The 12,122-nt window shown below is 39.8% G+C and overlaps 1 protein-coding gene across 6 annotated transcripts in view; it reads left to right on the top strand.

Moving 5' to 3' along the window:
- Positions 1-12,122, top strand: part of baiap2b (BAR/IMD domain containing adaptor protein 2b) — a 71,379-nt gene that overhangs the window by 24,633 nt on the left and 34,624 nt on the right. For 4 of the 6 annotated variants that reach the window (XM_063002886.1, XM_063002887.1, XM_063002884.1 and 1 more), the window contains exon 3: positions 11,838-11,899. In XM_063002886.1, the coding sequence (XP_062858956.1) occupies positions 11,838-11,899 (62 nt within the window). Of the gene's footprint in view, positions 1-3,002; positions 3,090-11,283; positions 11,370-11,837; positions 11,900-12,122 lie in introns of those variants that run through there. The other 2 variants (XM_063002889.1, XM_063002888.1) reach the window with 2 other exon arrangements.

The following is a 12,122-nucleotide window of genomic DNA, read 5'->3' as shown; positions in this document are numbered from 1 at the left end:
GCGATGAGCAATGTGTGTTCAGTGGAATAGTAAATGGTCTACATGTGAACCAATGCATTAATAGTACAGATAGGCTCTCTGAGTACTTTGAATAGGGTTTTTTAATAACCTGCTTACTGGGATGTAGCAGGTTTATGAGGCTTTCTTTTAAATGACTTTCATTTACACTGCTTTTCCAGCTTTTACATCCCTCGTCTGCCTATTTCAAATCCACAAGGTTTATATCAATGGTTCTCTTCATAAAGCTAAGCCACAACAATTACATAAACCCAAGGCTGTATACACATTCTTATTCACATCTTTTAGTAGTAGTTATATTTCTGGATGTAGAAGTGTGGTAAAGCCATTGCTAAGGCTCAGGGACTGCAGTAAACCACAGTGAGAGTCATTATCCACAAATGGAGAAGATTTGGAACAGTGGTGAGCCCTTTTAGGAATGTAATATACTGTAGAATTTGACCACATTGACAACCACTGGTTGAAACCAACAAAAACAAAGTAGACTTGGAACTAAGACTGGAATTGGGAATATTTGCTGCAGATAAACTGCTTCTTACAACCTAGCTGGACATTATTAGAGCTGGTTGTTTGAATAGAAGCATCTATAAATTGTGTGAATCTGAAATTCACTAAAAAACACAGAGCAGATAAAATTTTCAGTTATTTTTTCACTTGTACACAGTAAGATAGGAATAATGGTAATGTAAGAAGAAAGTGATTGTTAAGTTGGTGGTAGCTACATTGGGGCCAAAAAGTATTTAGTCAGCCACTGATTGTGCAAGTTCTCCTACTTAGAAAGATGAGAGAGGTCTGTAATTTTCATCATAGGTACACTTCAACTATGAGAGACAAAATGAGAGAAAAAAATCCAGGAAATCACATTGTAGGATTTTTAAAGAATTTATTTGTAAAATATGGTGGAAAATAAGTATTTGGTCAATAACAAACAAGCAAGATTTTTGGCTCTCACAGACCTGTAACTTCTTCTTTAAGAAGCTCTTCTGTCCTCCACTCGTTACCTGTATTAATGGCACCGGTTTGACCTCGTTATCTGTATAAAAGACACCTGTCCACAGCCTCAAACAGTCAACCATGGCCAAGACCAAAGAGCTGTCGAAGGACACCAGGAAGAAAATTGTAGACCTGCACCAGGCTGGGAAAAGTGAATCTACAATAGGCAAGCAGGTTGGTGTGAATAAATCAACTGTGGGAGCAATTGTAAGAAAATGGAAGACATACAAGACCATTGATAATCTCCCTCGATCCTGTGGGGTCAAAATGATCATGAGAACGGTGAGCAAAATATCCCAGAACTACACGGAGGGACCTGATGAATGACCTGCAGAGAGCTGGGACCAAAGTAACAAGGCTACCATCAGTAACACACTACGCCGAGAGGGACTCAAATCCTGCAGTGCCAGGCGTGTCCCCCTGCTTAAGCCAGTACGTGTCCAGGCCCGTCTGAAGTTTGCCAGAGAGCATATGGATGATCCAGAAGAGGATTGGGAGAATATCATGTGGTCAGATGAAACCAAAATGGAACTTTTTGGTAAAAACTCAACTCGTCGTGTTTGGAGGAAGAAGAATGCTGAGTAAACACCATACCTACTGTGAAGCATGGGGGTGGAAACATCATGCTTTGGGGCTGTTTTTCTGCAAAGGGGACAGGACGACTGATCCGTGTTAAGGGAAGAATGAACGGGGCCATGTATCGTGAGATTTTAAGCCAAAACCTCCTTCCATCAGTGAGAGCATTGAAGATGGAACGTGGCTGGGTCTTCCAGCATGACAATGATCCCAAACACACCGCTCGGGCAACAAAGGAGTGGCTCCGTAAAAAGCATTTCAAGGTCCTGGAGTGGCCTAGCCAGTCTCCAGACCTCAACCCCATAGAAAATTTGTGGAGTCCATGTTGCCCAGCGACAGCCCCAAAACATCACTGCTCTAGAGGAGATCTGCATGGAGGAATGGGCCAAAATACCAGCTACAGTGTGTGCAAACCTGGTGAAGACTTACAGGAAACGTTTGACCTCTGTCATTGCCAACAAAGGTTATGTTACAAAGTATTGAGTTGAACTTTTGTTATTGACCAAATACTTATTTTCCACCATAATTTACAAATAAATTCTTTAAAAATCCTACAATGTGATTTCCTGGATTTTTTTTTCTCATTTTGTCTCTCATAGTAGAAGAGTACCTCTGATGAAAATTACAGACCTCTCTCATCTTTCTAAGTAGGAGAACCTGCACAATCAGTGGCTGACTAAATACTTTTTGGCCCCACTGTACATATTAAGGCTCCTATTTAAAACCTGTTTGTAATCCTCTTTTTAACCAGAGCCCCCATTATAATCTCTGTCTCACCACACTGCCGCTCCAGTGCTCCAAGAAGTTCACCAGATTTGAGCCTCTAATCTGCCAAGAACCAGGCATTGTATTATGGTGTGACAGGGTTTTGCATCAGTGTTGAGTCCATTACCTAGGTATCTAGCTGGCAGTTATACAGACCTGGTCGAAGCAGAAGCGTGCGTGCACTACATCCACCGCTCCCACCTGCCATCCCATTATTGCATTGTAGAAGATGCATCCTCACACACTAGGGAATCCTAAAGTTCAATTGGATGATTCATTTGTTTTTTAGGATTTTGAGCTTAATATGATTCATCTATTGGATTTTAACAGCTGTTTGGGACTTTGCCAATTTGTAACTTTCTGGCTCTATCAAATTTACCTTATTTTTGTATGTTCTTTAAGAGTACTTTCTTTCTTTAATAGAAACATACAATACCAGTTTTCACTTTTAATCCAAAGCTGAAGTGATAAAGTTTTGGCATCAGTTGGCATTTAATATTCCAAGTCCCAAACCTATCCATAATGAAATAAAGATTCTAAACCCTGGCCACACCTGTTAAGGAAGCCATTACGGGTCAAGGGATGCCCAGGGATCTTATAGATCTAGAACATTCCCATCTCTGATGTCCCAAATGCTTCCATGTTTTCAGGTGTGACATTTGCAGCAAAAGGCTACTTCGATGCCCTGGTGAGGATGGGTGAACTGGCCAGCGAGAGTCACGGCTCTAAAGATCTTGGTGAGTTATAGAATGTAGATATAGTGCCCATCGCATTTAGGAGAGCATTTGCAAGAGGAATAGAACTCCTCTGTCATTCTGGGGGGGTAATATAAAATGTGTAATGCATAGTTAATTATTTAGCCAGTAAACTTGGGACACCCTATGCAAGCAAAGCATATATATTAAATTTTCTTGCATTATAATGAATTTTTTCATCTTATGCTGTTCTATCCAGACCGTACTGTATGTTTTTTTCACCCTTGAGAAAATGATCATGCCACCAGAACCAGTGCTATTCTAGTATTTAATGTTTACACAAATTATTTGACTGAGAACATTGTTTCCCAGGTTGATTTCACACCACTGTACAAATATAGCATGGAACACATTGAGACACAGCACAGTTATTAATGTCATTTTATGCATATAATATATTGCTTTCTTATGCATTCATCTTTCAAAAATGTCTATAATGACCCAGTATCAAAATAATGCTCACTGTGTTTAGAGCCTTGTGTCCGTGTCGGTTACGTCCGGGTGTTCCGTAGTCCTCCCACAAGTCCAAAGACATGCAATCTGGCCAACTGGTGCTACTAAAAAACTTGCCTAGTGTAGGAGTGTGAATGTGTGTGTGTTTACCCTGTGATGGACTGGTGACCTGTCCGGGGTGTTTCCTGCCTAATGAATCAGACATCCCCAACAAGGAGTTTGATGGAAAGTGTGGAAGACTACTGAGCAAAGCAGTAGTTTTGGTTGTATTTTGTGTTTCAACAAGTTTCTTAGGTCTTCTTTGCTTTATCATTTACACTTTTGCTATTTTTATACAGTTTACATTCACTTAGCTGTCATTGGCTAATATTAAATAGTTTAAGTAGTAGTACAGTGGCCACAACATCTGTAGCATATAGATGACTACCAAAGACTGATACTTCAGATACAAATTAGGTATTGTGTAGTACTTTCTGTATAAATTGGTTCTTTGATACTGAATATTTGGTGCTGTTTGCCCATAATTACTCAGGCCTAATAGCCAAGAGAGTCAAGAGTAAAGCAGCCTTGCTTCTGGACTTTCAGGTCTTGATAGAAGCGCATGTGCTTTTACTTATATTCCTTTATCCCTGTTTGCTATTTGCGTGATCATTTTATCCTAGATGATAATGTTCTTTTAGTGCCCACTCGAGGCTGTGAGCTGCCATAAAAGACAATTACAAGACAGGTCTATTCACTGTGTGCAGTATGAGTGTAGTATTATGTTGTGGGGCTGTGTGTATGGAAGGGGACCTTTGAGGGGGTCAGTCAAGACCCAGTGTGACCCTGAGCAGGATAAAGCTGTGGTAAAACATGAAAATTAAATTAAATCTTCTGGATAGGAATGTCTTGGGTGTCTATAAGCATAGTTTTAGAGTAAGTGCCATCTTGGGCCTCAGTCAGCCGCTTTTTACATAAAAATAATCTGGGGGTGGCACAGTGGGTAGTACTGTCATCTCACAGCAAAAAGGTTGCGGGGTTCGATTCCCAGGTGGAGTGGTCCGAGTCCTTTCTGTGTGGAGTTTGCATGTTCTCCCCGTGTCTGTGTGGGTTTCCTCCAGGAGCTCCAGTTTCCTCCCACAGCTCAAAGACATGCAAGTGAGGTAAATTGGAGATACAAAATTGTCCATGACTGTGTTTGAACTGATGAATCTTGTGTAACCTGTGACTACCTGTCCTGTCATGAATGTAACCAACATGTGTAAAACATGACATTAAAATCCTTATAAATAAGTAAATAAGCTTTGTAAGCCTTATATGAAGCTTGTATTATTCCTTACATTTTAATGTGCTAGACAGCATTTGATAGACGAGACTGCTGCATGGTAATCATGACTAAATAAAAGGAAATGTCCAATGTCTGATGATTTTAATACAAAACACTAAAGTCTTACAAAAATAACTAGTCAAAATGAGCATCTAATCAACAGGAGTCTCTTAACAGCAGTTACTAAGAGGAGAAATCTCAACATGTGGCAGATTTTTCCGACTGGTTTCTGCATTAAGTGATGCGTGAGATTATGTGAAGATGCTTCAGCTCCGGCACGCTTTGACATGGCCTCCACACTGATGGAGAAACACGGCTTTTCCTGAGGAGTCTGCTCTAAAAATAGACCAAACACATGCCTTAGTACACCCTGATCTGCTGCATAGAGAACAAGATGCAAGAACAGTGTAAAAGAGAGCAAGCGCTAGCTCTGTCCCAAAAATGGCTCTGTGGTGATGTCAGCGTTGTTAGAATCGTCCTTCATCGTCTACCTCATGCCCACCGCCCATATGTGTGTGAGTGGGGGTGTGGGTGGTACTGAGCAGCTTCCGCTTTCCTCCTGCCCAAATATGGTCAACTGTCTCTATTACTGTGCTGTAGCTGGGGTGTGTGTAGATGCTTTTTAGTTCTGGGATCTTGATCGTGTACTTGCACTTGGATAATATTACAGGGGTGAAATTCACTGCGCAAAGTTGAAATTAATTGCATCTGGAAATAGATTCTTGCTGTCTCTACAGACGGGAAGTAAGTTAGATTCTCAGCTAATGAATGCTTGCAAAACGAGGCTGTAATTAAAAATCTGTAATTAGTGCTTTACATACAATAGTAGGATAAATAGCAGAACAAAGACAAACCGTGTCTGAATTTAAACATTCAACAAGCATGCAGTTATTTTAAGCACTGGTTATTTTATAAACAACACCTACCCTACGGATAAACTGGGGTATGCAATTGCTAACTGGAGCCTATTTGTTGCTTTGTACACTGTCACCCCTATTATAAGAAAAACCCCATGTGTCCCCTACTGACAAAATGATGTTTGGATGGTGGAATGATACTAACATGGTAATGACATGGTAGTGTGTGTTATGCTGTAAGTGTATCAGGTGCAACAGTGTTATTAGGATTTTTAATTCTGTTTAAACTGACTAGCATGGATTGTAGGTGGACATTTAGAGACTGGAGCTATTTTCTTTTTCATGCACAATGAGTGGTAATCTTTCTCTAGTCTTTTATTAGTGAACACTTTTTTCTATTTTATTTATGCATTTTCTTCCATTTTCTCCCAATTTAGCATAGTCAATTTGTCTTCCGCTGCTGGGGGATCCCTGATTGCAGTTGAGGTGGGTATATTGCTTCTCATGCCCCCTCTGACCCGCTCGCAGCCCTTTGCGGAACCCTTTTTCACCTATTCACTCTTTATTTGCCAACACAGCGTTTGAAGGCCCCACCCACATAGTCCGGTCGCCCCACCCACATAGTCCGGTCATCCCGCCCTAGCAGAATCGTGTCTGCTGCAGGCACTGCCAACTATGCCCGCTAGATGGCGCTCAGCCGACCGGTGGCAACGGCGAGTTTCGAACCGAGGAGTTTAGAATCTCGGCGCTAGTGTGCTAGTGGAATATCCTGCTGCGCCACCTTTAACGACGCTTCGCGTCATGCCAAAACAACCTTCCCCGTGATAAAATCGCAGTAACGCACGGTCTCTCGTGGCTTATTGCTTTTATAAAACGGCGGTCAACATAAAATATAATAAAATACAACAATGTTCAATTTATAAATGTTTTTATTTACAAAAACACTTACAAAAAGCATTCCTTCACGACCCCAGGTAGTTCGTTAACAGTGTTGCTAGGCAACATGAGGGCGAACATAACATTCACTTTTTCTTTTCAGTGGTGTATTAATATGGAATGATGTGAGGTGGTCATAGGTGTGCGTTTATCGGGGATTTTACAACGGCTTCGAACGCGGCTCAGCCAATCAGATTTTAGGACCGGAACTATCCGTTTTATAATGGACACTTGTTGATTACAGGATGCTGTCGGCTTGATATTTTTTGATTTGCGCAATATTTTCCTCTTAGCAATAACATCAATACTATACTGATTCTGGCCACTTGTATGCAATTATGACACACACCAATTCTATAAGTATGCTGGGTCAAAATGTATTATTACCGCAACTTGGATTGATCATTTTCTGATGGAGAAAGTTTTATAGTTCCTTGCATTGACTAGAGGCTTCTATGAGAAGCTACGTGCCCTAATCTGAAGCCAGTCCCACGTTTGGACCCACGCTGTGCCAGTTGGTGAAGTGGTGTCCTGCTCGGCCTGCGTTCTCCGGCATGTTCTTGGTTTCCTTTATTTTCTCTTTTTTTAGAGAACTGGGTTGTCAAAGACAACCAGTTATCATTTCTCCAACTTTCCTTTTGTATTAACTTTCTCTTTTGTGGTCTACAGATGTTTTTGTGTCTTTTATTTGTTACTTTGTTTCTGTTATTTTGATTACCGCCTTTTTAGTATATCTACCTTAGTTAAGGAACCCACAAAGTGGGCTCAGTTTTTAATTCTTGCAGGTGTTCTTTAATTCTTGCATCCTAGTGCCTGAGTGGTGATGCAAGACCCACCCCCTTTACAAGCATAGAATCAAATACATAGTTTAAGAGATATATTTGTACAACAGCTTAAAGGCACTTTGTATAATTCACTAATCCTAAATGCATTTACTGTACCTGTGTCCCAAAAGTTGAACATTAAGGGACCTTTACACTGTTCCAGTACCAAAGATTTCATCTTTGAAATCTGCTGGAAATCTGCTTATCACAGGGCATCACCTGCTTAGTCACTCACACTCATTCATAGCTGGGGGGGGGGGTATGCAAGTATGTGGGTATGCAGATCAGTGTTTTCACACTGGCCTGCTGGCCTGGCACTTCTGTTAGCATTTTCTTGCACCTCTGTAAATTGTCTCATGCACCCTGAGTAATAGTCTTTTGGCTTCTAAGGATGCATTATGCTACCGTTTTAACAGGAGTATGAGGGATTTCAGGCATCTGGGAACAGTCACTCAGATCCAGAAGCACCACAATTCTTTGCAGTGATTGGTCAGTAAAAATTTATGAATGGATCTGGGTGGAGCTTTAAGTCCATTAAGTTTCTACATATTTGATATATAAAAATGAACTGGGCTTTTAGCACTTTTCATGAGGATGTGCAGAAATTCAGGCAGTTATGCTAGCCCACTACCATTATCGACTGGTCACATGCATGATTGGCTATGTTTGAGGTTGGTAGAATGGCCAAAGCTCTGGAGCTGGTATCTCTCTTCTGTTATATATAAAACTTCTCAAATGTCTGACTGCTTACATAAAAGCTATGCCTGACTAGTCTTTTTTGTAAGTGTTTAATACTTGTATTGTATAAACATATAAACATGACTACTAATGCTAGATTCGAGCACACATTTTTCTGTGCCTTAACCTTTTTTCCATCCTTCCTTGGTCCTTCCAATTCTTTGCAAAATGTTATACTCTCAGTATACTACGTTTTCTTAATAAGGAAAAAAATAAAGCCCCTTGCTGTCCTTACAAGAATTACATTCCATCTCAGCAGAATGAAGAACCTGCAGTCATCGATCGCTGGCCTGCCGCCTGGTTTTCACTATTTGCTCTAATTACTTGAATTTTAATTGCTCCGGCCCTTTAATCTCACACAACAGTATACTGAAGGCCTCATGCAGCACAGCTGTGTGCACAGTGCTGATTATCAGTAAACAGATTAGAGCCCTGGCAAGCCCAAGTGAATGAAGGGAAGGGGCATTGGATCATTGTGGTGCTGACCTGGACAAGATGTTAAAGCATACTGCTTTGAAGATGAGAGCACGCAGGGTCAGGTCAATTGAGAAAGGTACACAAGTTCATGCCCAGTCTGTTCCTCTTTTTTGTGATAGTAGGATGGTTTTTTTTTGGTGCACAGAGAAACAGGAAGTAGATAATTAAACTCATAAGCCCATGTCTTGAGCCCAGAAGCACACACACTAATAAAGTCCCTGTCTTTTATGCCTTCAGTTTCACCCCACAGTGTACTGTGTATTAGCCCTAATCCACTCACTTTAGCTGTAGTATCAGATGGCCTTGAGGTGATCCCGCTACAACTTAGGTGTGCATTTGGGAAACAACATCCATAAAGCCTCCTTAATTTTTACTCAAACCACTTTTACTAATGATTAAGCTTGTGATGCTGATACGAAGACATGCTTGCCATTTCTGTATTTTGTGATTCACATGTGTATTGTGAACATTGACCTCAAATTCCATTCATTCTATTTGAAATTCTCAGAAAGCTGAGCTTTCAGCTTAACAGATTGTAATACAGATAGTTATGATTTTTAAAACACAGTGCAGTGTAGCATTCAGATTGTGTGTAATGGCCCATATGCCATAAATACGAACTGGAGGCAGAAAGATATAAAGCCCATTTTCATGTTGTACATTCAGTGGCGGCTCCTGCCAAATCTCTCAGGGGGAGCAATTGTTGCGATGATGGCCAAGGTGACCCGTTCAATGGGTAAATTAAAAGCTTAAATAATTAACATCTTAAGTCATCTGTCAGTTTGCCCTCACAAATAACTTTGAACATGGAGAGAGACCAGCTTTACCATTAATCATAAAATTAAGTAAAGCCTTCACACTAACAATTTAATTCAGTCATCATCAGATAGCATTTTATTTTAGGTGCAGCAGATCCAGAATAAAGATTGGCATTGGGGCTGATGTGCAATAAATAAAGAAGTACAATTAAACAGTTGGGGAGATACAATAAGTGCAATCACAATTCACAATTTAAAAATGACATTACTTACTTGTAATTTACTTGTAACTTATATAATTTATATGATGTAGATACTTGCTTGATGTTTAAATTTGGTCTGGGTGGCCCTAATTCTTTAGTTGCTAATTTATCCTGATTACTACGATGACTGAATGGCATTTCCCTTAATGACACGATGGAGTTGCTCCGAACTGAGGTAATGGTAGCCATGGTGACGAGATCGCGACACCAGGTTACGTGTGACGCAAGCACGTAAGTGCGAGCCCTCCCGGAACCCATACGGATTGTATTGCAGTGCCTACAGTTCGAAAAAAAAGTGCCTTAATATGAGAGTCTATCAGAGCAATCCAGGGCGATTTTCAATCAGACTGAAATCGCCCAACAGGGGCGGTGCTGTACGGAACACAACTCGATGCTGATTGGACTATGATATTCAGAGGCAAGACATACTGTACAGAACAGTCACAGCTGTGATAGAAAAATGTCTTCCCTTTCGCCCTTTGGTGGTGCATCGCCTGATCGCCCTAAGGAACGAGCCGCCCCTGTGTACATTGAGTGAATATGTCTCTGTCTCTGTGTTTGTGTGTTTACCATCAATCACAGTTGATCAGTACTATGCCTTTATGTACTAATGCCTGCTGCTTAGGCTAAAGTTTTAGGCAGGCCAAAACCTGGTTAATACAGACTTAGACAGTGTCTTAGAACAGGGTTTTTCAAAACAATAAAATAATAATAATTAAATAAACACATTTTAACAGACACATAAACACAAAATGAACTTGTACATGAACACCCCCATGTGGAGGCTTTGTTATTTTTATTGGTCTCATTCAGTTAGTTATCATCTGTGACATATTTTCTTTATGTGAGTGATGGAGGTTAGTGAGTGAACTTTTGAGTTTAACTGGTGCCCTGTCCGGGCTGCATTTCTGCATTGTGCCCAGTGTTTTTGGGACTTGCACTTAGCCTTACAGGAACCCTTATCAATATAATGTGGTAACTGAATATGTACTTATCTTTGATTTGGTGGATTATTTTGGTTTAAAGGGTAATTTGCAAATATGTTTGATTTGAGAATTTATGGTTCTCATAAATGATTTTTATGATCAACATAAAAAATGTGCCAGTGTTGGCCATCTAGTTAACTTGCATAGTACTGTAGTTCTTTTTTAGCCAAGCACAAGAACGGTGAACATACTAACATTATGACTTTATTATACTGTATTATACTTTAATACAGTATAATAAATATATATCGTTACAATTAATATAGTATAGTATATAAATTATACTGTAAATTCATTTTACTAAAGTAGTATTTCTTTTTTTAGTAAAAACAAAAGCACTGTGTAGAAATAGTCTGTGTAAATCACTTCTACTTCATTCAAGTCACATGACATCTTCCCCCTTTAATAATGGGTAAGTAAAACAGAGCTGTGGTAGATCAGCCCAACTATCCATAATCATTCAGGTTTGGCTGTGCATTATGCTGAAGACAGGATGGGGAGCCAAGTGTGTTTGTCTTATTCTCCCTTGAACTTGTTTTGTCTTTCTTACCTCTGTCACCAGATCTACTGTTTCTGTACTCTGCTCAAACAAACCCCTTTATTTTGTGTGTGTGTGTGTGTGTGTTTTTTTTACAATGCATTGCCTAAACAGAAGAAGCTGCGTGTAGGTACCCTTCATACCTTCCACTCCGAGACCACATACCTACACCCCGACTGCATGAACGATGTGCTTTTTTTCCTTTAATCTGTCTCTTGCTGTGTTGCTCAATATCACATGATCACATTACTTAATGTGTTTGTATTTTTATTAATGTCTTGCCACATTTTGTTGCTACTGTTTTCTGATTTTGTGACATTTTAATGCGCTTGGTGAACCTGATCACTGCTGTCTATACTGTCTGTTTCTTACCATTTTTTTATTTGGCTGATGTTCTGTCACCATCAGTCATTTTCTCGCTACCTCCTTTTCTTCTTACCTTCTATCTTAAATTTTTTGTCACACAGCTTCTATTTATGTGAAACTGCATGTATTTCAAGCATGTAAATAGTACAGCATGTGTACATGTAACATATTACTTTACTTACTAACTTACTTAACTTTACTTAAGCATTGTTTTGCCTCTCTGTATAGGGGATGTACTATTTCAGATGGCAGAAGTTCATCGACAGATTCAGATGCAGTTGGAAGACATGGTGTGTATTTTAAATAAATAAATACATATACCCTAGTGAAATTGAGACTAAATTAAATATCTGAATTAAATAATTAAGAGGTGTGCCCCATTATTTTTGTCCATATAGTCTATATTGTGTGTGTGTGTGTGTGTGTGTGTGTGTGTGTTTAACCCCATTTTGGTGGAAAAGTAAAACAGAAAACGCATTTTGTAACGTAATAAAAAACAGGAATCAGTGATTT

Source organism: Trichomycterus rosablanca, chromosome 10 (assembly GCF_030014385.1).
Source record: "Trichomycterus rosablanca isolate fTriRos1 chromosome 10, fTriRos1.hap1, whole genome shotgun sequence".
NCBI classification, from domain to species: domain Eukaryota; kingdom Metazoa; phylum Chordata; class Actinopteri; order Siluriformes; family Trichomycteridae; genus Trichomycterus; species Trichomycterus rosablanca.
Note: the sequence above shows the minus strand (reverse complement) of the source record. Positions and strands in the feature narration are given on the sequence as shown.